General features: G+C 45.6%; 3 protein-coding genes across 6 annotated transcripts in view; 2 read left to right on the top strand and 1 right to left on the bottom strand.

Moving 5' to 3' along the window:
- The window catches only part of HEG1 (heart development protein with EGF like domains 1), a 56,460-nt gene extending 36,823 nt beyond the window's left edge, over positions 1-19,637 (top strand). For all 4 annotated transcript variants that reach the window (XM_080399205.1, XM_080399203.1, XM_080399204.1 and 1 more), the window contains 8 exons: positions 984-1,042; positions 1,468-1,628; positions 3,380-3,514; positions 8,948-8,990; positions 9,102-9,139; positions 9,682-9,769; positions 11,180-11,354; positions 13,046-19,637. In XM_080399205.1, coding sequence (XP_080255331.1) covers positions 984-1,042; positions 1,468-1,628; positions 3,380-3,514; positions 8,948-8,990; positions 9,102-9,139; positions 9,682-9,769; positions 11,180-11,354; positions 13,046-13,195 — 849 coding nt within the window. In that variant the 3' untranslated portion in view covers positions 13,196-19,637. The remainder of the gene's footprint in view (positions 1-983; positions 1,043-1,467; positions 1,629-3,379; positions 3,515-8,947; positions 8,991-9,101; positions 9,140-9,681; positions 9,770-11,179; positions 11,355-13,045) is intronic.
- LOC308068497 (TGF-beta receptor type-2-like) overlaps positions 1-24,712 on the bottom strand; it is a 310,921-nt gene that overhangs the window by 249,353 nt on the left and 36,856 nt on the right. The window lies entirely within an intron of this gene.
- MUC13 (mucin 13, cell surface associated) overlaps positions 19,754-24,712 on the top strand; it is a 39,993-nt gene continuing 35,034 nt past the window's right edge. The window contains exon 1 of the mRNA XM_080399220.1: positions 19,754-24,231. Coding sequence (XP_080255346.1) covers positions 24,137-24,231 — 95 coding nt within the window. The 5' untranslated portion in view covers positions 19,754-24,136. The remainder of the gene's footprint in view (positions 24,232-24,712) is intronic.

Raw genomic sequence — 24,712 nt, 5'->3', positions numbered from 1 at the left:
ATCCTCTCCTAGTGTCTTCTGGCTGCATTGCCTTTTCCAGACCTTGAAGGGGCATTAGTGCTCCTCCAAGGTCAATCATTAAAACAGTAACCCTGGGCTTTATCCTTCACCAGTAAATCTCACAGGTGCTGGGACGGGTTGAACTGTGACTAGTGCCACCTTGCTCTTAGTCAAACCCCATGGGATGAAGCACAGCAGCAGCACCCACCCAAACATACCTTCCTCTTAGTGGTGGAGTTTCCCAGCCATGCTGCCACAAACATGTGGTCCTCGATCAGCTGAAAGCAAGTGCTGGGTGAGCTGGTGGCTTCCCCAGATGCTGTGCCATCACCTGCTCCAAAAAGACCCCTGGGATGGGGATGTACATCTCTGTGCATTTTTTAGCCAGATCATTGCATGTGTGAGTCCACCCTGTTAGCGGTTCCTGGGCTGGCTGCAGTTCAGCCCAGCTCTTTTTGGGGTAGGTGATTTGGAGATGTCGCCAAAGGATGGGGGAGTTTGAGTGAGTCACCTTGATGCTGCCTGCGTGGTTTGTGCTGGGGAGTGAACACAAACAACTGCCTGGATCCAGCGGGAGGGAGCCTCTTTGGAAGATGTGCAGTCTCTGAGGGTGCCGCTTTGAGCACAGCCTCACACGGGGCTCTCTCCCTGCTGGCTCCTGGCTCACCCTCAGCCTTTGTGGTTGTTGCACAGTGGGGCCCCAGGCAGATGCTCATGTCACAATGGCCAGATCTTCATTCCTGTCCAAGACTGCACGGTGCTGATTTTAGCCGTCCCTTGCTGACAGCAGGACGGCGCATCTTCCTTATCAAACAGATGAACTGCTGGACACTCAGAGCCCCCTTGGCCTCAGCAGACAGCTCTGGCAAATGAAGGGGGTGGTGTCAGTGACCCAGAAGGGCCATCCTGTGCTACATCCTGCTGGGCTGCCTCCCTCCGTCATCCTCTGGGGCTCTAACAGCTGCTCTCTCCTTTCCTTGCAGCTCAATGCATCGCTGTCGGGCTTGCCGGGGTACCACCACTCCACAGTTAAGGTGACCAGGTAAGGCTAAGGCTACCAGGGGAAAGTGAGAAACTTGAGCGTTCGGGATATTCAACGTGAGATCCACTTTCTCCATTCTGAGTCAGTGCTGGGCTTGATGCAATCCAGCCTGGTGGTGGCACAGAGCATGGGGAATGCCAGACCATCTTGTCTGGCTCTCCCAGCATCCTCCTCCTGGCCTGAGTGCCTTGGGGATAGGCTTGTGAGCTGCCCAGGAAGGATTTATGGCTGGTTTCAAAGTGAGATACCAGCATCCTTCCAGCCCCAAATTTCCCTCTCTGTGTGCAAGTTTGTCCTGTTTTTAAGGTCTGTTACAATGCACGGCTGTTTTGCTTCTGTTAATGAGAGTCCTATGTATAAAGTGCTAACGATGACATCAGACTGACCTGTGGTACTCAGGGCTGTTTTGTTTTGTTTTCTGTTAGGGAGACAAATTTTGTGCATGTTTCAGTGCAATCCACGTTCTCTTTAGCGTCCAACGTGACATTCTATGATGTTGTCAGCAGTGTGAAAAGCTACATTCGAGCTTGCAAATCCCCCACTGAAGCCTGCCAGTTCATCTCCAGCCTGAAACCACTCCACAGAGGTAAATAGTGTCTGGAGGGACTGGGCCGGGAGGGGAAAGGGATGTTTTATTTGGCTGCTTTTATAACAGGGAGAAAGATTTTGATGTTCGGAAAACCCCCTCTGAATCTTTTTTATCCTATTTAAATGGGATTCATCTTAGGAGCCTTGCAGTACAAAAGGGATGCAGACATTGAACCTTATCTTTTCCACATGTGTGAGAGATCTGCCTCTCTGAAAACATCACACAGCACAGGATTAGAGACATTGTAGGGCAGCCTTTCATCTCTGGGAAGCGACACCGGGCCCTGGCCAGATCAAAAAACCTTAAGTCTTAATTCTACGCATGTGGCCGGGAGCCGGGGAATCGGCGTGAAAGCCAAGAGTCACCCCCCCCAGTACAGTTGATCAGAGCTACTGGAGGCTTCTGCGGGGAGCCCCGTGCTCCTGCCTGCCCAATTTCAGTGTTGCAGGGTGTAAAAACAGTTCACAATCGAGAGCTTTCGATTTCTGTACCCAGTCCTCTACCAGCCAAAGGGGAACATGGGTGCAGCGCAGAGACACTTGTGGAAACACATGAGTGTTGTGCAGGACCTTCTCCAGGTGGACCCCGTCGGTGGTGGTGGCCCTGTGCCCTGCACCTCCCAGTCCTCGTTTCCAAGGGAACAGTAGAGATTTAGCCACGAGAGGTACCAGCAGGATGCCGGGAGTAAGCACCCCTGAAAGATGGGCTCCTGCAAGGAACCTTCTGCATGTGGAGCTCTGTGACTTTGGCATGTGAGGCTTCAAGGTTTGGCTTTGAGAATGAAGGGCAGCAGCGCTTAGCCTGAATGTAGTGGGAACCCCATTGGATCATTTTAGCAAAGTAAACATGAAGATGAGAAATTTATACGTGTTTTTATTTTAACATGCCATATTTTAAAGCCACACTCCACCATGGATTGAATTTATCTGTTTTGGTAGACCAGCTTAGATTATATCTAGCTGTTACCTCTGACACGATGCTTCTGGTGACATCTGCGTCTCACTTGCAATAAGCAGTATAAGAAACAAATTATGTTCCTGTGTAATTATGTAAAAGATGTCAGATAAAAAAAGAAAAAAAGATGAATCCAGCAGGGGGAGGTTTATAAAAGGTGTGTGCCAGATAAGTGACAGATTTTCCATAAAATCCTATTCATCATAAATATTTTTTCATTTGTTCATTCCATTTAGTCTGACCTCCCAGTAAAAAATGTAAATTCAGTGACACAATTTCCATCATTTATCCACGGTTTTGCTGTATGCTCGTTGCAACAAATCTCACTTTCTAAAATAAAACACTGCTTCGAAGTAAGGTAAATGAAAGGACAACTTATTTCTTTGAAAAATGAAAAAATCCAGTGCTTAATATTCAAATGGAAAATAAAATTATTTTGGGCAGAGCAAAATATTTTGCTTTATATAAACTTAAAAATTGATTTGTTGAACTGTCTTGGGGATGAATATTTTTCAGCTTGGCCAACCCAAATTTTTCTTTTTAATTTCCTGCCTCTGAGCTGAAACATTTATTTGCCCCCCTGTTTGCCTGTACAAATGGCAGTAGATAGGCAAGAAATGGTGACATAGTGTAACATTGACTGTCTCCTAATGGAAAAAATATTATTAAAAAAAAAAGGGGGGGGACGACACTAAAGCAGCCCGTGAGCTGAACGTGATGCCTGGGTAAAGCAAATGAGCATAAGGGTGGGTTCAGAGAGAATCACACTGATGTTGGCTGCCTCTTCCCTACAGTTGGCAGCTTGTGCAAGCAGAAAGACCCTGAGTGCGACAAGGAAACTTCTGAATGCACTGACTTTGATGGAGTCGCACTCTGCCAGTGCAAAAGTGGGTACTTCAAATACAACAAGATGGACCACTCCTGCAGAGGTATTACTCTTTATGCAGGGTATTTTGCCTGAATTTTGCTTCAACTTTTTTTTTTTTTTTCCAGTGGAAATGAGTGTGTGTGTGTGCGCGCGTATCACTGTGCGTGCAAGGAGCACCATATTATGAATAAATATTAGCAGCTCAAGTTTCTTTTATTTAGTTAGGGGACTTTTCAGCAGACACTGAAGATACAGTCTCTCCCTAGGAAAAATATTATCTCTTTCTGGAGCACGCTGTGAGTCACAGTGATTGAGAAGAGGGAGAAAGGGGCCTGACAGCTTTGGGCTCCAGTTCAGTGGCACAGAGCAGAGATGACGTGTGTCTTTGCCTGTTTTGATTTTGTCTGAACTCTCAGCGAACTTAGGAGAAGTGCTTTAAACTCACAAGCTTATACTAATATATCATCAATATTTTAAAAATAAGTATCTGAAAATTATTATGAATTTATTCTTCTTCTGTGTTCCTAATAAATTTTAAGCTTAAGGGTTATATTATTTTTTAGCTACTCCTCGGATCATGAAATCTGTTTTTACTGCATTTTAAACAAGGTCTTTGTCTGCTTGCCAGTGGTCAAAATGACTTCTGTAGGATCAGGGTGTCCATCCCCTAGTTCCAGCAGCTGTTGTAGGGCTTCTTAAGAAATGTGGTTTTCAGATGACATATCAATAAGAATTGCAGTAGTGGTTATATATTGCTTCTGGCAGTGTCTGCTGGGTTGCAGTTGAAATAGGAGGACATGCTTTCTTCATTCCAAATCTGATCAGAGAGTGAGAAAAATGTGCCTGGAAATAACTCATGTGCTGCAGGCTCTGGGATGGACATCTTAGAAATGGGCATCTCTAGGTTCCAGGTCATGGTCCTGCCTCTGGGATGGTCCTTCCTCTCCTCTGCTCTGTGGCTGCAGGCAAAACCTTTCTTCTCCTATGTGTTTTCCTTCCCTGCCCTCATCTTGTATGTTGGGACAAGGATTTCTGTTAGGAAATACTGACCATTCACACTGACCCTTGAGAGATAGAGAAGGGCTTATTGTAGAGAGTGGGGAGCTGAGCTGAAACCTGAGAGGCTTTTGCCCAGTTCTTGCTCCGTCATCAATTCTGGGGACCCAGCACAAGTTACTCTGTTTTTCTTGTTCATGTCTCTTGCCAAACAGTGTTGTGATGATAAATAGCTGAAAGGCTGTGGGGCGCTCAGATGTGATGGGTGCAGAGGGCTAAGAGATCTAACATCTTGTACATGTGGTTACTTGCTACTTACAGGTCTTGTTTGCTGTGTAAAATATAAAAACCCCTATCTGCACAGGGTAAGGGCTCAGTTCCACCTTCAGCTTGCTGCTGCCAGTAGAAACATCTTACTGACCAGCCTGAGAGTGTCTGAGGGACAGGTTTGAAGCGGGATTTAGGCGGCAGTGCAGTGGCATGAGGGTAGCACCAACAGCATGGTGCCACGTACCATGGCAAGGTAACAGATTTTCAGCATCACTTTGTACCCATCTGGGTAAGCCAGGTGGTTGGGATTTTTAAAGGCTTTTTCAAAAGCCAGGCTATGGCCCTCATTTGATATTTAGGGCTATTTTCTGATAAATATAGCACACAATATGCCAGCCTCTTTGAAAATCTCTGCCCTCTTAGTGACTAAACAGGAATCAAGGTCTCCTGAGCATCCGACCCTCATTGTGGGTTGTGAAAATGTGGTGTGGTAACTCCAATTATAGTATTTGCAAAGAGGGAAATGGCTATTGTGCTGCCCTGTCCGGTCTACCCCGTGGGAAGGCGGGTGCGGCTGGGAGAGCGGCTGGGAGAGCCGCTGGGGCACGAGGCATTGGCCACCCTGACCCCAGGGATTGTTCCGTCCTGCCTGGCAGTGTCTGTCCCCTGGAGCATGCTCAAAAAAAGCATCTGCTGCACAAAGGGAGGTTGGGGTCTCTGAGCCACAGGAGTTTTGACATGTTCGCCACAGTACCTCTCGGTGTGCAGTTAGGTTGTCTCTGGGTCGTTGCTGGTTTTCAACCTTCCTGGTGTCTTCAGGGAAACGGCGGCAAAGCCAATGTGCCAGCTTTTCAAGGGCATGCTATTTCTGGAGCAAAGCAAGGAGCAGCAAAGCAGGTTTCTAAAGAGACCCTTGAGTCTGTTTTGGAAAGGCAAAGAAATCCCAAGTAGAAAAGCACAACTTGATAGCTTTGCTTGGCCCCTGACACTTAAGCCTTTCCTCTGTTCCCTGCTCACGTTTGAAAGCTTGCTGAGTGAGTGTGACAGCACAAGCTCTCCTGGGAGCATGTTCAAAGGAGCAGGAAAGATGCCAGAGGAGAAAGCAAAGTGGCAGGAAAAGGCAGGGTGAGGAGAGGAAAAAAGATGAGCATTGCGTGTTTAAGACAGAGAGATGCATGTTCAGGATCTTGTTTTTCCTCTGTGTTGCCCCATAGCCTCCTGGCCCGAGAGCTTTGTGCCAGTGGGGTCCCAGGCACGGCTCCACGCAGGGTGTATGTGTCTACACACGTTACTGGGCTGGGGCTGAGGGGTGAGATTAGGCTGCAGGCTCCCCCAGGCCTTCCCAACACGCAGGCGGCAGGCTGGGGCTGGGGTACATGGGGCTGCTGTGCTCAGCAGAGAAGGCATCTGCAGTGAGCTGTCAAGTTGATGCCTCCTCCCCTTCACTGCAGATTTTGTTACTGCTTCATCTTGTGGTTTGCTTTGGTAGAACATTTGTTCCATGTTTTCAGTTTGTGTTTGTTAGTGACTGACAGGAGCAACTCATCCAGCCTCATTTTGCTCATGCCTCAGCATTATGAATGAGCCAGGCAAAGGTCCTTTGGGGTTTACTACCTTGCCCTGACTTGACTGAGGCTTTTAACTTTTGTTCAGCTTCCTCTGATCTCCTCCTTGACTTCAAAGAAACCATCTTAAAGAGAGAAAAATAAATCCAATGCAAAAAGCATCATGATGAGATGCAGCAGAGGGGGAGTTGTAAAGAGCCTGACCCTCCCCATCCCCAGCTCTGGGGGAATAAATGGAGTTAAAGAGGTAGTGGGGGAGTAGTGGGGCTCTATAGGGCAGAGGAAGTGGTGCAAGACCAGCTGTTGTGGACATCAGCTCCCACATCATCGTTGGTGCCCATTGCCATGGCCAGCCTGTGCCTAGAGCTGCAATATTCATGATGTGAGTGCATCACTCCTCTGCATCCCCACACGCCGTGGGGAAAATGGCATGCTGAGCAACATGGGATGCTTAGTAAATGGTATATAGGAAAACAGTATTTCCATATGACCACATGCAAGGCGAGGCATCCAAGAGCAGAGTGCCAGGCACACTGTGGGTTGCATCTCCTGGAAAGCAGAGACTTGGGCAGAGCTGTGAAGGGGGCCTGGCCAGTAAAAAGAGGTCCCCAGCTCTGGCTTGTAAGGCTAATACAGTTCCTGGGTGCATTTAGGGGTCACGGGCAGGCAGAAGAGGGAAAGTTTTGTTATCCCTGGCCTTGCGACATCTATTTCTGGGAACCAGAAATCAAAAGGGTCAAAGAGAACCTGTGAGCGTTCAGAGAAAAGCTGCAATAACCAGGAAGACTCAAAAGATCTCAGTGCACATTATTAAAGGCAAAGGAGTGATTTGGTGGTGAAAAGGAGAAATGTAATCATATAACCTTTTCCAATCTAGCAAGTAAACATCCAAGGGCTGGAATTTGACACTGGAATAATTCAGACCAGAAAGAAGGTGAATGTTTTTAATGGCTGGGGAAATTAACTTTATGAGCATCTGACCCAGGGTTGTGGTTGATTGTCCGTCACTGAAAATATTAAAATCAAACTTGGATGGTTCTCTAAAATGTAGCTCCAGTTCAACTATTTGATTTGAAACTGGAATTAAATTTAGGGAAGTTCTGTGACCTATATTATGAGGAGGAGGTCATACCACATTGCTCCCTGCTGGCATCAGTATCCCTTGTTATTGGTGCTGGAAGAGCGGCAAGATACTAGTGCTCTCTCTCGGTTTGCTGTGATATTGCCAGCCCACCCTAACAGACAACGTTACACGTTTGTCCTTTTCTTACTTTCTCCCCTCCTGTGCTGAGTGTTTCTGAAAATACAGTTACTGGCTGTGCCAGAGGGGAAGAGGCATCTGGTGTACTGGGAGCAGCGGAGGAGGAGGTGAGGGTTTTGCTCTGATTTAGCTGGGACCTCTGCTGAAACGCTCTTTTCTCCCTGCAGAACACCTTGTGCCTGCTGGGGTTAGAGAGCGCCCGAACTTTTGGCTGCAGGTTATCCCTACAGTTAGAGTGCAAGGCAGAGGGAAGAGGGCTTGAGAGCTGCTGCCACACCAGTTTTAAGCATATGGTGTTTAAGGGGAAAAAAGATCCATGAGCATTTTTGTTTCCACGTAACAGTCTGGTTTTATTCCCCGTGGAGTGTGCTGCAGGGGTTTCTCAGACTCTGGTGCGATGTCTTGCAGACCCCCAGGGGCTGCTGCACTGCTGCACGTGCTCGTCCTGGTTGTCCCCCTGCCCAAAGTGACTCCGTCTATGTCACTGCTGCTCCATTCTTTGAGCGACCACCTTCGCTGCCTCTGCAAAAGGCAGCAGATCTACTGGAGCTCTGGTGGGATTATTGCTGAGAAAAGCAGTGATCTCATCAGTCGTTTGAAGCTTATAATTGTATGTCCAATGTGTCATCACCTTTGCTGTTCATCAGAAGGGTATTGTAATATTCTCAGATAAATCAGGTGATGAGATAAGCACAGAAATTATTTTATTTTGAAGCAATGGTTTCAGTTTTTCATCAATATTTTGTACATAGCAGTTTTCTGGGTTTTTTAGACCTAGTAAATTTAATTTCTATTCTGTAGTAAAATATATTTCAAAATTTGATTTAGCTCCGAATTTGAAAGACAAGAAAAAAGGATGACACGAGACAAAACATAACATAGCACTTTGGGTTACCCCAACTGTGTTTGCATAATACTTTGTTGCAAGACTTACATTTAACAGTAATTAATAATGTGCATCAATGATAAAGTAGCACTGTTCAAATGAGATTTCAAACCAAAAACTGGAGGCATTTGCAGTTCTTTTTACACTGCTGCTTTGTGGGAAGCGGTACAAGTGTGCAGCGGGTTTCCATTTGGACAAGAAGAGGTTCTACTGGGAATGACATGACCAGCTGCCCACCCTGTGCTAGGCTGCAGGCTGGCTTTGCCGGGAAGTCCTGAAATGGTCCCATCAAAGCCAGCGGGAGGTGAATTTCAGTGCACGGTGTTTCACTTAAACCGGAGGAGATATTGCATCACACTAAAATGCACCGTGTTCCTGCTGTGCCAGCAGTGCAGACCGGCTTGTTGGTCCCCAAGGTTGTTTGGGGTGAGGCTGTGGTGGGAAGCGGCGATGGGAAATGCTGCTGCCCCTGCGCCACTATGTGGTGCTCATGGCCCTTCTCTCCTCTGTTTTCAGCCTGTGAAGACGGATATAAACTGGAAAATGAGACCTGTGTGAGGTATGGTGACTGTTCTGCCCTCCTCCTACCCCACCATTCTTCTTATTGTTGCTTTGGTGTCCTGTTGGCACAACTAAGCCACTGAAACTCCCTGTTGTTTTCTGTTACCAGCTGCCCATTTGGCTTAGGTGGATTCAACTGTGGAAACCGTAAGTACTGAATTTTGTTTTTTTTTTAATTTCCACAGTGTCAGAAATGAGAGATTTGAAACAAGTAATTGCAAATGACTAAGTCTAAAATGCAGTAGGTACATGCTACTCTTGTCAGTGTTTTTTGTTTCTTCATTTTCTGTTGAAAATTATTTTGTTGAACTTCTTTGACAAAGTTGACTTAACGTTATCTCCTAAGGAAAGGAGATCTCCTTTCTCTGGATGCCCTGTCATGATAGCACATATAGTGGGAATTCTTGAAGCAAGATACTCAGAGGTGAATCCGTGTAATACCATTTGAATTATTCTGGTCTATCAGTGAAGTGAATCTGTCTCCTGGGGGAACAATAGGTTGTTCTTCCTTCAGCAAGAGATCCCCAACTCATCCATTTCACTTGAAAATTTAAGGCAAATTGCTTACAGAGGGAGGGAAGATGGGAAATAAGCAGTTGATCCCTTTGCATGAGGACTGTGGAGGTGTTTACGTTAGTATTTACAACTACATTGCTGTTTCTAAGTGAGTCTGTCTTTCCCATCTGTAGCATATCAGCTCATCACTGTGGTGATCGCGGCTGCAGGAGGGGGACTTCTGCTCATCATGGGCATAGCACTGATCGTCACCTGCTGCCGGTAGGTACCACCGCCAGCCCTGGCTCATCAGTGGCATCCTCTCAGCGGGTTACACCACACTTAGTGCTCCACACGTGAACCCTGAAGGACCAAAACATAGGTGAAAACATAGGATCGCTAAGCAAATGGATTAATCAGAGATACTGAAGTGTTAGATTGTACTTTCATTTGGGGTATTCCCCGCCCCGCCCAGTAACCAGGCTAAAAAATCAAACTGGGCATCTTTAAAGATGTGCCTGGCAATCATGTCCTCTAAGGATGGAGAGTCAAAGGAGTCCTTCCCACTTAGAGCTGTAAAGCAGCCAGGGAACAGTCTCCAAAAATGCAAGCTAAGTAGAAAGGAGAAGCTTAGGCAACAGGAGGGGTTACTGGCCATTGCTCCAGTGGGGTTTGAGTGTATTTAAGGCTATTTTTATTTCCTTTTACGGACAAGTCCTGCATGTGCTCTCATTTTGTGTCTCTCCCTCTCAGATGCACACATGCTTGTACACACATAGTTCCTGTACCAGCCGGTAGCTTCAGACTAGGGGCAAGATTTTCTTGCTGAGGAAGATCTGCTTCGTGATTCATATACCGTGAAAAGGGTTGCCTTGCAGTAACACTCTCTCCCCCCGTTCCAGCCGCCAGATCTAGGATTTCAAAGCTCTCTGATTAAAGTCAGCAGCTGGATTTATCAGTGACATAGACGTGGTGGTGGTTTGGTTGGCACAGTGGTGTGCGCTTATTCCCTTGTGTTTTGAGCCAGGGAAGCCCCAGCAAGCCCCAGCCAGGAGGCGTGATGGCCAGGTCACCCCTGGGCCCCAGGGTGCCGGTTGTGTGACTTCCTGGAAGGTACTCAGCTTTGAACTGGAAGTGTTGCCAAAGCCCACTCATACAACATTGTAGTCTTGTAGGGCATTTGGTGCCATTCAGACTGGCCTCTTGCAGGTCTTCCTTCTTAGGAATTCACATACTGCCTGGAAGTGCTATAGTTAAGCACTTGGAGACTTGAATAGCATGGGGGCTCCCATACGGGGTTTTTTCTTCCTAAATTTCCATGACTTTTTCATTGACTTAGGTGAACACACACAGTTTTGAGACAACAGGCATATATTGGAACAGGAGAGGTTCAAACTGAATGTAGGGAAAAACTCACCAAGAGGATAGTAAGGCAGTGGAACAGGTTGCTTAGAGATGTTATGCCATCTCCATCCTAAATCCCACCAGATAATGCCCTGGCTAGTGTGATCTGACCTCACACCTGATTTTGACTCTGAGCAGAAGATTGGACTGTAGCCCCTCTGCGGTGATCTTTGTTCCCAGTCAAGGTTCAAAACATGAAGTAAATCTCTTGAGATCGTGACAGAAGTGAATACAAGATAACAGGGTCAGTTGCCTGTTTTCACTCTCCTTCATTTTTTTTATAAACAGGAAGAATAAAAATGACATAAGTAAACTCATTTTCAAGAGTGGGGATTTCCAGATGTCACCATATGCTGAATATCCAAAGAACCCCCGCACACAGGAGTGGGGCAGAGAGACCATAGAGATGCAGGAGAATGGAAGCACCAAGAACCTGTTGCAGATGACGGATGTGTATTACTCGGTATCTATCTATAGTTTAACTATTAACTCTTTGTGCCTGATACAGGAAAGACATATTCCTTTCGTTTTGGAAGTACAGATCCCTTTCTTGTGAAATAAAAGAGCAAAGCTAATGACTTCTATAGACAGCAAAGCACTGGGAATCCTATGGACTCTAGCTATTACACATGGTGAATACCACAAAGAGATGTCATTAGGAAGAGTGCTAGGGAAATATCTAGAAATGTTTTGGTATATGCCCAAAAATACCATTCCTAGAGTAGAGAAGAACAGTTAAAGGTTTTGGACAAACTGCCAGGGATCCCTGTGGGTAGTTTTCTCTTGTCACCCTCACTGATGATGTTGGGAGTTTGAGACCTCTGCATAGGGGACTTCATCCCAAGATGGGAAAATGCTGCTCACTGAGGTGAGGTCACTGAGGTGAGGTAGAAAAGAGGTCACTCTTTTCTTAAAGAGGTCACTCTTTTCTTCCAGTCCTCCCCTCTGCAGGGTGCAGGTCCCTTCTTGCAGCAAGAAGGGTGCATAAGGAGCATTCTTTCAGCTCTGAGGGAACAAGTGACAGGGAAGAAGTGGTGGAGGAGTAATAGGTTGTGCAGAGCACAGAAAGACACAAGCAGAAGACCTGCTATCATGGTTGGTACCATGTGCTAATGTCTGTATCCAGAGCTGTGATGCTGGTGCATCACCTGTCACTAATCTACAGCAGCATACTGGAAGTCCTTGAGATGGTAGGGGGTTACTCATGGAAGTGAAGGTTGCAGGATTTCACCCAAACCACACACCTTCTGGGCTCACGCTTTCCAGAGTAAAGAACAGTGAGCAATGGTTTTTTTTCTGGCTTGTATTTTAAGTTTTTCAGTAAGAAAGTTTACTGCATTGCACAGCATGAAGGGAAATAATCCTCCTTCCTGATAATAATCAATCCCCCAGTATGAATGAGAGATTTCAAAATGTAAATGCATTTCCTAAACATTTTTTAAGACTTTTATTATGCTGGCAACTAGAAAGGGGAGCTTTTTAGTGAGCAGTGGGTAATAAGGGCTTTGCATGGATCGGTTCTGTAACAGATCAAAGCAGGTGGCTTGGTGTTATTTACTGGGTGAAAGGACTGTACAGTCTTGGTCTTAGACACCAAAGTTCCTCAACCAAGTGTCCCCAGGAGTTTTACTTAAGTAAGAAAAGGGAAGAGAAAGGAAGGTCGGATCACTTTGTATTTGACATATAATTCAAGTGTCTGTGTTGGCAGGGCAGGTACCTGTGGTTAATGGGGAGAGAGGTGCTCCCAGGTAATACTCAAAGCAGGAGACTAACTTTAATTTTCTAGAAACATTTCCTTTAAGGATGGCTCTGGGAAAATATCCTTTTCATGAGAGTTGTTTCAATACCTGGACTCATCAGCACAATTCTCTTGGATTAAAAATTAACTGTGCACTTAGACTGCACTTGATGAAGCTAGGTAAACTTTAAGTCTGCTAATTGGCAAGATGTCGAAACTAGATTGCATCAGAATAATCCCTTCATGCAATGCATAACTCCCATGGTAAAAATCATTCTAGGTTATAAAATCATTAGTGATCACATAGTTCCTTCTAGCTACTGAAATAACTGCTGGGAAAGGTGGTAAGGCGGTGCCTGAAGGAGGATATGACTGTGAGAATAAGACCCTTTTTATTTACTTTTTTGCTAATACAGCCAACTGGACTGAGAAATCCTGAACTGGAAAGAAATGGACTTTATCCTCCCTACACTGGTTTGCCTGGATCTCGACATTCATGCATCTACCCTGGACAATACAATCCATCCTTCATTAGTGATGAAACCAGAAGAAGAGACTATTTCTAGCAGTGAGGACAGGGAGTGGAAGATTGACACAGCTTTATGGCCCTTGATCCCCAGGTACAATCTGTCTCCTGGGCAGTTCAGCCTACATCAATCTTACTCTTCCCGTTCAACAGGAAGGACTTTGAACTTCATGTTGAGCATTGCTGCCCTGACGGATGGCTACACTTGCTGAGCAGCAGAGAGAAGGAAGAGGAGGAGGGAGAGGCTCAAGGTGCACATCACTAAAAGACCCAGATGGAAGTTAACACATGTACTCCAGTTTTGTTCTGTGCTGCTTCTTCACTCTTTACGCTACATGGCAAGCATGGATCAGTACAGGCAGACAAACTGTGCCCAGCACTCTGCATTGAATACCACTAGGGAGTGTTTTGTTTACAGATCTTCTTCACTGTAGACCGTGCTTGTCTTTTTAGCCAACCTTCATGCAAAGATTTGCTGTGCAACTGCTTCTGGTAGGACAAGTTTGTGCACTCCCTTCTATATTGCTGCATTGCTTTCCATTTTATACATGACAGAAAAGCTGGCTTATCCTCTGGCCCTTACCTTCTTACTGGTCGAGGTTCTCCAGATGACTGGATCCTTGCTGAAGCCTGGTGCCTGGCCATGTTGGCTGAATTCATGGGTTGATCATCTCCAAAAAGTTAGTCATACCACTGCAATTTTACCTGAAAGAAAACTCAATTGATCCTGTGTGCCACTTTGGAAACTTCCTATATGTAGGGAAGAGTCCAAGTATGTTGTTTTGTCAACCAGCGTTGTCCAGAAGTGATGTTACTACGCATCATCATAGTGCTTCCATATAGGATCTTATGGGGCTCTGTTTCCCTGCAGGGATTTAAGTGTAGAAACAGCAATATAATGCTAAATAATTGCTCACAGGGAAGAAAAAGATGAGCTGGGAATTCAGCATGCTCCTTATGAGGAATTTGGGAAGGAGCAATAATTCTATAGCCCTGGCTGGGAAGTGGAATCTGAATTCTGGGCATTGCAGGTGGGACATAGTTTTCAAGCCTCCACAGCCCACCTTGACTTCTGTAGGAGCTGTAGAGGCTTTCAGTACATTGGAAAATAAGGCTTGCTGCAGTCAATTGCATGTAAAGGAGAGAAAACCATGATGCTTTCAATCCTAGTGGAGCAAAGATCACTTATGTTGGAGTGTTTTGCTTTCTCCCATCCAAGTTTTGAGTGATTCAGACCAGACAGGTTTCCACGTACTATTCATCTTGGCAAAAGCTGAAAAACATAAGTTATTACATTTCTTACCAAAGATCAGATTGAAAGCTCATGGACTGTATTCTGAGCTGGGTGTTGCAAGAGTTCTTATTAATGAAGTATATTTACTGCTTATCTTTTCTGGGTATTACCCTGAGGCATCCAAACCCTGTCCAAATACAGATCCTTCCCCTGAATGTGACTGTGCTTTTAATTCAAGGTGGCTGCTTGTACGAGGGTAACAAATAGCACAATTCCTTAGCCATTAACCCACCATCTCTGTAGCGCGTACATAAGCTAGTTTCTTTGAAGGGCACATGCCCTCTGATATTCCCTTCTCCTGGCCATGCTTGAAAAGACACAGTGCCTACAACTAAGTTCATAAGGTAGCTCATCCCACTGAAGCACTAAGGGCCACAGGATGCATCTCCCGAAGTGCCTAACCCCAAGTTAAGAGCAGCAGTTCAGATGTGATATGTTGTGTGGTTGCTCACGGGAGGCAACCCTGGGGTTGACGAGGAGCCCTCCATCAGTGAGCAGGTACTTGTGTCCTACAGATGATGTGTTCCCAGATCCTTTCCCAGCACTTTGAAGGCTGTTGTGTTCCCTGTCAAAAGTGTGCAACAGCTACCCAGAGGAAGGGGAGCTAGCAGCAGGCAGTCTTTAGCTATGTGGGATAAGAGGTTTCTGGTCCCTGCTCACATTCACATCTATTTTCTCAAAACTGCAAGGCAGGAAAGGCACCACAAATGTGCTTGAGAAGATATAGTTTGGTGCAGCAGCCATAGCACAAAAACACAGTGTCTTTTTATGCCTCAACCCTTGTCTACTATGTAGAAGCAGCAGTGTAGGCTTGCAAAACCCCAGATCTTTATGGATCCCTGGGGCAGTATCCCTTGCTCTTATGTTGCCTTATGGTGACGTTGCATGCAGCTTCATGCTGTCTGATCCATAATCAACCTCGCAGGTGGTAGTATGTGGCTTGTCTCAGCTGTAGGGAGGAAATGACTGGATGCTCATGGGAAGTACAGCTGCCTAAAGGAGTTATATTTAAGGAAAACTGTAGCTACAGTATCCAAAATAGTGTAACAGGTAAAGCACAAGAATTAGGTATTCCTGCCACATGGATCGGTGTTTCCAGTCCATGAACGATATTCTTCTCCCTTTCATTAGCAGCTGGTATTTTAATTGCACAAGATTTGTTGGATGATGGTTACTAAGGGCTTGACTCTGCTATGCAGTGGGATCCATCAAAGAGGACATTGGCAGGTTGTTTCTGTGTGGGTGAGTTGCCTCTGATTTTGAGAGTGCCCAGGACAGAAAGGACTGCCTTTTTCCCATGGTATGGAGGAGGGTTTTGTCTGTGTTAGAAAAGAAATGGAGAAGACGGGAATGATGCTGAATCTAAATCCAAAGTATGTAGATGAGCACTAGGCTCTGTCCCTTTTTACTAAAGTGGCTTAGCAAGAAGGAGGAGAGTCCCAGCAACGATGGTAGGATTTAACCACACGGCAGCATTTTGTCAGGTAAGGAAGACTTCAGGCACATGCTTACAGGCAAATATGTTTAATTGCTTGGTTAGTTGAAAGACTGGGCAATTTACCTGTGTGTGCCAAGTACAAAGGACAAAGTAGGAAGTATCAGCTCACAATTGCAGATCAATCCTTCTATATAAAGAATAACATGGACTATATGAACAAAACTCCTGGTCTGTATCTCACAGCAAATAGCAAATTGCAAGTGATTTGAGTGGAAATGAGATAGGACTATTCCTAACTGAGATCACACAAAAGTTTGCAAGTAATTAATTTTCATGTCTTAATGATTTTCAGCTGCTTCTTAATGTTGTATCTGAAGTGAAAGGGTCTCAGTAAACCCAGCAGGATTTTCTGAGTGAGGACTGCAAAACTTGGCCTTTCCCAAAAGAGAGCACTTTAATGCACAGAAATTTTCTCTCTGCCAAAAAAGGTAAACATTTGGAAATTTCTTATGAGAATTCATTCATTGCAGCCTGATCTTCTTGTTAGCCTTGGTAGGAAGGGAGTCGCAAAGCCAATGCATAGTCCACAGAGAGAGGAAAGGGGTCTCTCCCGACCAGCAGCACCTTCTCTGGGTGTCCTAGGAGGCCCTGCCCAGCCGGCAGGAGAGGATTCAGGCAGGAGTCGGCACCGGGGTGAGTGCAGGTACTTTGCCACACAGTGATACCAGGAAATCTTTGCGGAACCAGCAGATGCTGCCTGGGGTGATTCAGCACCCAGTTCTCCCCCAGCACAGCCACTCCCCATGCTGCGTTGCTTCCGCCTTCACCCAAGCCCCACTGTCTCCCAGCTCCACTACGGCGAAAGAGGTGGGTGCAGTGCAGTGTGTCTTGCCAGAACTTAGGATACTTACATTAATGCTTATGTCCCAGCAGCATTGGGCTTGCCCAGCCGCAGCAGGGATGTGACCTGTTTCTGTGCAACTTGCCTGTTAAAGCTGCTACCGGGATCCTCTGTCTGCCAAAAATGAAGCACCTTCTGGCAGTGGCATGGAGCTTGTTGCTCCTGACTGATGTGAGAAGTCTCCACGTGCCCTCAAGCCCACTTTCAAATGCGGATGCCTCTTATTTCTTAGACTATTTAGATCACTTTTAGCTCCCCCAAATTACAGATTTTGAGCACGCTGGATGTTTTAGCCAATGGGAATTGCAATCTCCTGTCCAAGGGGTTAAGATAGAAGTGGCATGTTTCTTGTAAGGAGGATGCAAGTGGTTCAGCCAGGTGTGGGGAAAGGAAGAAAAACTGTATCAACACTGCACAGAAATCTGCTGTGGCTGTGGTGGAAAGCTAGAGGAGCAGTCAGCAAGGCAGTGGTGTGGGGTATTTCTGATTAACTTTGGAAAAAATGCTAATTCTGTTGCTTGATAGTAAAAGATGTAGGAGGTGTGCGTTTGCTGCTATGATGCTCTGCTAGTTGTGCTGACAGAAGCCACTCACCCGCAGAAGTACCTCTGGCAGTCAGCCTAGGAGAGGCAGTCCCAGTGAACAGAGCAGCAAAATGCAGATTCGAGGGATTATTCAAACTCGTGCACACAGCCTTCCTGTGTCCCTGCCACACACCGCTGCTCTCCATGGCCAGTCCTCCCAGCTGCGCTGGAAAAATAAGGGGCCTTTTGCATAATGTTGAAACCTCACAGCACTGAATTGGGCTATATGGGGGAAAAACAGGACAGGGGCATTTCAATGCCCTTTGCCCTCCATATTTAAAGCATTCGGTAATGTGGCAGCAGTGAATCTCATTGCTGTTGTGGCATTTCCCCTATGTCCCGCTATCACAGTCACTGAGTCACCTGTTGTGGCCAGCCTTCTAAAAGCTATTTGCCTCCACACTGAGCAGTAGTAAAAGGCTTTGAAAAATAGCAATAAATTGCAGTTAGAGAGAGGTGTTTGTCATTGTGGAATTGCTTGTGCCAATACTTATTGTTGTTGCCAGGACCTGAGTGAGCAGCAGAGTGGGCTTGGGAATTGCTGCAGACACCAAGTGCTTCCCCAGGACTTGTCTCTAATGCTGGTCAATGGCCATATCCATTCCAAATCCAGCTGGACTTCTCGTTCCCTCATAGTGATGTTTAAACCTTAGTTTTCTTCCTTAAATTAACAAGAACAGATGCTTTTACTTAAATGCTCTTCCTATGCTGACTAATGTTTTTTCCTCTTCACACACAAAGGACCTAATCCAGCATCAATTATAGTAACTCTCCTATGGACTTTAATCAAGTGGGGTTTTTAGGCCTGAATAATTCCACCACCAGGGTCACCTGTGTGTCATATGTACGTTCCCGTGGCTCTGTGTTCTGCCTATTTCTGTGATACTGTTGCTGCCTTTCGATGTTGTATTTATTTTTTTAAAGTATGCTTATTCTGTAGCGGGACCTGTATTATGTGAGGTTGAACAAAACAGGTTCAAGATCTGAAACACCTTCCCGAGAAGAAAATAAATGTGAATTTTGTGGTGTTGTTTTACTGATCAGCCAACCTGTTTCCTATCGTGTCAGATCTTTTAGGGGCGTAGAGGTGCTTGCTGGAGTCACAGATAAGAACTACTCTGCAGTTCACTCTTACTTGTCCCTTCAGAAACGAGGCGAGATCTCCCAGTTTCAAAAGGGGTATGCACTGTGTAAGATTCCAGGAGCTTTACAATGTGTACTTAATTCTTTGTTCCCTTGAACTGCTGAAATTGAAAAGCAGGACAGAAATCCATTAGGGGTAAGAAATAATAATAACAAAAAAAAAAAAAAAGAAAAAAAAAGAAAGGAATATACTTGCTTGTTTTGCAGAAGTAAATGTCTAAGGTGAGTATGGCTTCTATACTGTAAGGGCATATGTGGGATGGCACCTATTCTGTGTCTGGTTTGTGTTGCATGTGCATAATATCCTCGTTGAGGGAAAACCTAGAGAGGGTGCCTGATGTTCCTCAAAAGTAGGATGTAAATGCTAAGTCTCCTGGCCTTTATTCTGGTAAAATGCTAGAAGAGGTGGGAGTCTTGCTTGGGTTAACGACTGCAGCAGGTAGCCCCCAGATCTGCAAAATCCTATATGGAAAAGTCCTGTGGAATACAGTAAAAACTGATCACTTCTTTTGAACATAAATTTTACCTGACATAAAAGGTCTCCAATAAAATCTGCTAGGATGGATTATTTACTTAAACAAACAAACAAACAACATAAAAACCACCCCAACAGAATAAATACCTAAAAGTTTCCTTTTTTAAAGGAAATTCTGTTAAACTCAGTCATTTGTTTTAAGCCCTGTTAAATTCTACAGGACTTTCTCCTAACAGAAGGTCAAATTGGGTGTGTAGAATCATAATGGTTTATTTGAGCAGCTTTCAGAATTGCGGTAGTAAAGCTTACCTTTTGTGAGCTCTGTTTCAAAAGGTAAATTTTCAGTATTTGTTTGTGCTTCTTTTATAAACCTGAATGTAAACCTCCTTTATGTCCTTGACATTGCCCTGTTTCCTTCCCTGTATCTGTGAATGTTTGCTTCCATGTTGCTGGGTTTCTAAGGACATTTTCCAAACCAGTATTATTTAAAGTTGTATCATATTTTCAGCCTCCACTAATTATACAGTACTGTAGTAGCAAAATGTAATTTTAAAGGGTTGGATTATTTTTATACCTGCATCCAATATTATTAAATCTGGCGTTCTAGTCAGTATTATAAAAGGATACAATAAAACTAAATATCGTGATGTCTCAGCTTTTTTATTGTCTTAGCTTTCCCTGTAAAGAGATACATACACAACTTTTAGAAGGTTTTTACTATAATTAGAAATCTAATCTAGGAAATAAGAAATTGAATATTTTGTTCTTCTGGTTGTGCTTAGTGATTGAATAATTAAAATGAAAATCACAGTGGAAATGGGTAAGTTCTGTTGTGCTAAATGAACCTCTGCTCAGCTGAAATACAAGTTGTGTTCTGATATGTTTATTTCAGTAGCGTTACGCAACTCAGTTTAATTTTAATTTTTTTTCAATTTAATTTTTCATCCTGCTGAAATTGCAAGGGGATTGGTGAATTTACATGTTTTCATGTGTGAATGCATGTTGAAGGGAAAGAAAACCTCAGGAGAGGTTGGTGCAGCAAGGGCTGTTTGCAAGGGCAAGAGGCTGGACCTGACCACAGCCAGGTCGGTCCTACCTCAGTAAGTGCCACTGGGAACTGTGAGGAATATACAGCTGAGGGTCTCTCAGCGGAAGAAGGAGGGTACCTTGAATCCAGATGAATACAACATCCAGCCCAGGCTGCTGGGCAGAGGCATGATTTGGAGAGCTTCTAGAGTAATGGCAGGTATGTTCAGCTGGGACAATCTTTTCATATATTGCTCCAGACGAGTACAACACTCAACTGCGATAGCAATCGGGTGAGACTAAGGTGGGATTCATCTGCTTTACCAAAAGTTAGGTGGCCAGTTTGAACCCACCATCTGGCTCCTCCAGTAGCCATGAAAAGAGACGAGCACCTGCAGAGGGTAGCTCACCCCGTGGTAAGATATCCCCCACCCTCGACAGTAGTGTCACAGGACCCCACACTAGGCAGCTGCCCTAGGTGAAGGGAGTGCCACTCGCAGAGGAATGGTGAGTCTAGAACATGCTGCTTGCTACATCCTGAAACTTTATACTACTTTCTACTGTGATATAGTACAGATTTGTGTTATATGCCTGCTCCTTGTCTGGTAAGACTCTGGTGGGAAAAAGAGAGGAGACAGTAACCTGATAAAATCCTGAGACCCTGTTCATTTGCAAGAGGACCGTTAATAGTGTCTCAGTTTTGTTATTAATACTATTGCAGGTTGTTCTGTTTTCGGTCTGACATTGGTATCTTTTAAGGAAATTGGCAGTGCAAAAGGACTGGTGACAACATTGCCATGACACCAGGTAAAAGACCTTTGGAGTTATGGACAAACATGTGTAAGAGTCCTGCCAACTTCAGATTTGCATACCAGTGTCTCTGAGACCATCGAGTGTGGGCCCTCAACCAGCTTGGGAGCCACCTGAAAAGAAGTCAAACTGCTTCCCCTGATTGCAGGTGAATCTGTAGGTATAGCACTTTGGTTTAGACTTTCGGGAGGTTTTTTTTAACTTTTAGAGAATTACAACATATTTTCCACTTGTGTATGTAATATACAGTGGATGAACCACTTTTACATGAGATAGCAAATGTGTAGGAATCTAGTAAGGAGTAGGACTGAAAAAATACACAGGGAGGAAATATCCAGCAGACACATGTGAAAAGCTGTAAAAGGCACTTGCTGCTGCTTTAATGTATGTCTTCTGGCAGCATGATTGCCCCTTGATTACATGCAACTTACAGTTAAATAACGAGGCTGCACAGGACTATGCACCCTCTAATAGGTAAGCAAGGTCTTTCACCTTTGGTACTTCTTTTTCCTGCCATAAATAAAGATGAAGACAAGAGGAAACTATTATGTATGTTGCTAAGTATAGTACAGTTTTTATTCTGTAAACAATCATTTGTCAGTGTTCTCGATTGCCATACCTGAGCTTTGACACACAACAGTTTGGTTTTACAGCTTAAACTGTACGCTTTAAACAAGTGTTTAATAACTTCATTAATAATTGCATTAGAGCTGCTGACGTTTCAATGACATAATTTTTCCTGTTTTGGTATTGCTTTATGTCTGTTCTCCTAAACCATCAAATCTCAATTACTAATTCCTCCACAAACTGACAAGCAATGGGGCACATACAGCCTGTCACCCTCCTTCTTCCCGAGGAGAGTCTGTGGTGACCACTGGTGTGTAGCAAAAGGGACAGGATGGGGCAAGCAGAGTCAAAAAGATCTGGTATGTGGAGGTGTAGGTCTGATCAGTGCATTATTTCCTGGAGAGGCTCGTGTCTTTTGCATTGCAAATAATTCACACCTTCCAAACTGTGATCATGGTAAACAAGAACATCCAGGTAAGAACGGAAGTGAACTCTAATTATATAGGTAATACACCAGCTTCTGATGTGTATTCGCCATAGAAAAGAGTTTTAATGTGCAGGACTACACACTCAGCCAGTAGATACCAGTGTAGCCCACAAAGCTGTACCATTTACACCTGCTGAAGACCTGACCCTTGGTTTCAATAGTACCCTGGGAAGTTCTCCTGGTCCTACACACTCGCTTCAGAGCCAACAGGGAGATTTTAAGACCTGCATTAGTCTAGTTGTACCTAGAGGGAGCATTGGAATATCGGGACATATTGAGATGGCTGAAGAGTCTAGATATGGGAGATGGACATGGTCGGAGGACTGGTGGCATACAGCTCTGCCAGATACCCTCCACAGCCAGGTTTGTCCTCCTCGGCACATGGATTTCCAGCTGCAGCGTGTGTGGTGGCTCCTGGGTGGCTGGTGGCCGGGGCCGCTGGGTCTCCCCGGCAGCTCACAGCGCAGTCTGCTCACGACTGACGTGCTTCATTCCAACGAGGATTCGGGTTTAGTTTTCAGGAGCCTCCTGCCCTCTGTAAGGGAAGGCTGGGAGGGTGGTGGTGGCCTGGGGTGGAGGCTGGACGCTGCCGAGGCAGGGGGGCACAGCGCCCTGGTAGCAAACCCTTCCCTTTTCTGTCAGCTCCCGGCAGAAGGGAGTCTGAAGGAGGGGCCTGGAGGAACCGAATCGGCCGGGATGGGCAACTGGCTGGGGAGCGAGCAGCAGCAGGGGCAGGAGCTGGGTCCTGGGTGGCCTGAGAGGGCGGCTGGAGTGAGGGGATGCTGTGGGGGCCCCGAGCATGCCCCAGGCTGCCTGACCCTGGCCTCCCTTGCAGGCCATCCCTGCTCCATGGCTGGGGGTGGTGGGGTGGGCCCTGGCCGCTCCTGGTCCCCCAGTGCCCTCAGCCCCACAGCTCCCCGACACCCAGTGTTGTTGGCACTGGAGTCTGCCAGAAGAGACCAGCTCCACAGCCATGAGAGGTGGCTTTGCAGGAGACACCAATGGGTTGCTCATCCTTCTAGTCCATGTCTGATAATGACAAGATAATCTGTGTTCGTTTCACAGAAAGTCTTTACTGGCAGTTGTGGCAGGATCCAGGGTCACTCAGACCTTTGAAGGGAAAGAAACGATACCTTGGCCTGGAAAGGAGGAACTGGAAATGACCATGGACCACCTGGTTTCTAACAGTCTAAAGGAGTGCATTTTGCTGAAGCACAAAGCAGAACAAACACACTATTCAGCTAGAGAACTCAGGCAGGTGAGGTAGCTAAAAATAAGAGGGTTGGGAAAACCAGATTTTGCCTGCAGAGACCTTTTTTTCCCATCTTGGTCTCCCCTAGCAGTTTTCTGAGGCTTCCTGCAATGCAGCAAGTCTCTACCTTCCACCTATATTCCCTGTGTCACAGTTGTGTCACCTGCTCTGTGGTCTTTTGGGCTATTTCTCATTTCTAGATCTGCTGTGGGCTCCCTGCTTCAGCCTGATCATCCCTGCTTCCCAGCATCTCCCTGGCACAAATAGGCTTCCTCTCAGGAAAGGAGGGCTGCCGCCCAAACACCCGCCGGCTGCCCTGCCTGCTCCCCCTTCTCTTGCCACACCACCTTAGTGAGCCCGTAACACACATAAGATGGCAGCAAACAAACCAGCTGTAATCACTGTCAGAAGGGACAAGGTCAATCCTGTTTCTCTGATGTTAAGGATGCAGATGTTTGTTGCTTTTTTACTCTGTTGAGCAGTAAGAAGTGCTTTGGCATAATATTTCGCTTATAAAGAAAGAATAATTGGAATCTGAGGCACAGAGCTTGTCTGTACTGTAATTTATTGCAAGGGAAGCTAGCATGTGGATCCCAGGTACTCTGCTCCAAGTGCATACTTAACATGCCTCGCAATGGGACAGCTTCTTCCACTTTAAGAACAGATTATACAATAACCTCCATTTAATTTGCACTGAAGGTGTTAGTGTGGAGAGCTGGCAGGGGATAGCTGATATGCTTTCACTTCCCACATCAGTTTATTTAGCAGTAACTTCCTTGTGTCAACACCTCTCAAGCATTTATGGCTTAAAGATCCAGTAATCTCCTCCCAGCCTGAGGAGGAAGAAATACCTAGCTTGCATTTATCATTTGCCATTTGCCACCATGACGTCAGCTCGGGGCTGAACTCTACCTGTGGCTGGAACCTTAAATGAGCTGGCACCAGAAGACAAAAGCACTTTCTCTGAGGTTTAGCAGCAAGTAGCAGCAGCGACAGAGGCGGCAATGAGACGCTGTGTATTCTTCGCTGTGTTGCTCAGCCTGGTGTTGAGCCTTTTGAAAGGTAAGAAACACTATCTTCTGTTTTGGGATTTATCAGGGTAGCTATTCTGTGACAGTGAATGGATTGCTTAGTACTTTCAGCAGCTGCTGAGGCTGGAGGTCAGTGGTGGTACACAATTCAGCACGTCTAGATTTTGATTAATTAACAACGAAAAATGTCCCTGCGAGCCAACAGTTTTTCTTGTTCATGGAACAATGCAAAATCACTGGTGCTTGTGATTAACCTAATTTAGCCTATTCCAAGAGCAGTTTTCCGGACCTGCACACTACACCCAGGTAATTCAAGCTCTGTTACAGTCATAACAAAAGGTGCGACAGTTTCACCCCAGCACCCAAGGAAAGGAGTGCTGCTGCTGGCCCGCTGGCCAGAGGCTCCTTTACACAGTCCGTCTGGGAAGCAGCACCACCTGAGCTGGCTTGTGGAGTTCCCTCATGTTGAAAATAATTAATGGGAACTTTCCCACCAGCTTGGGTGGCAGAGGGCTGCGCCTTGGTCTATTCAAACGGCAAGAGCAGGTG

Source organism: Falco punctatus (genome assembly GCF_963210335.1).
Source record: "Falco punctatus genome assembly, chromosome: 8".
Taxonomy (NCBI): Eukaryota; Metazoa; Chordata; class Aves; order Falconiformes; family Falconidae; genus Falco; species Falco punctatus.
This window is presented reverse-complemented; position numbering and strand designations above follow the sequence as displayed.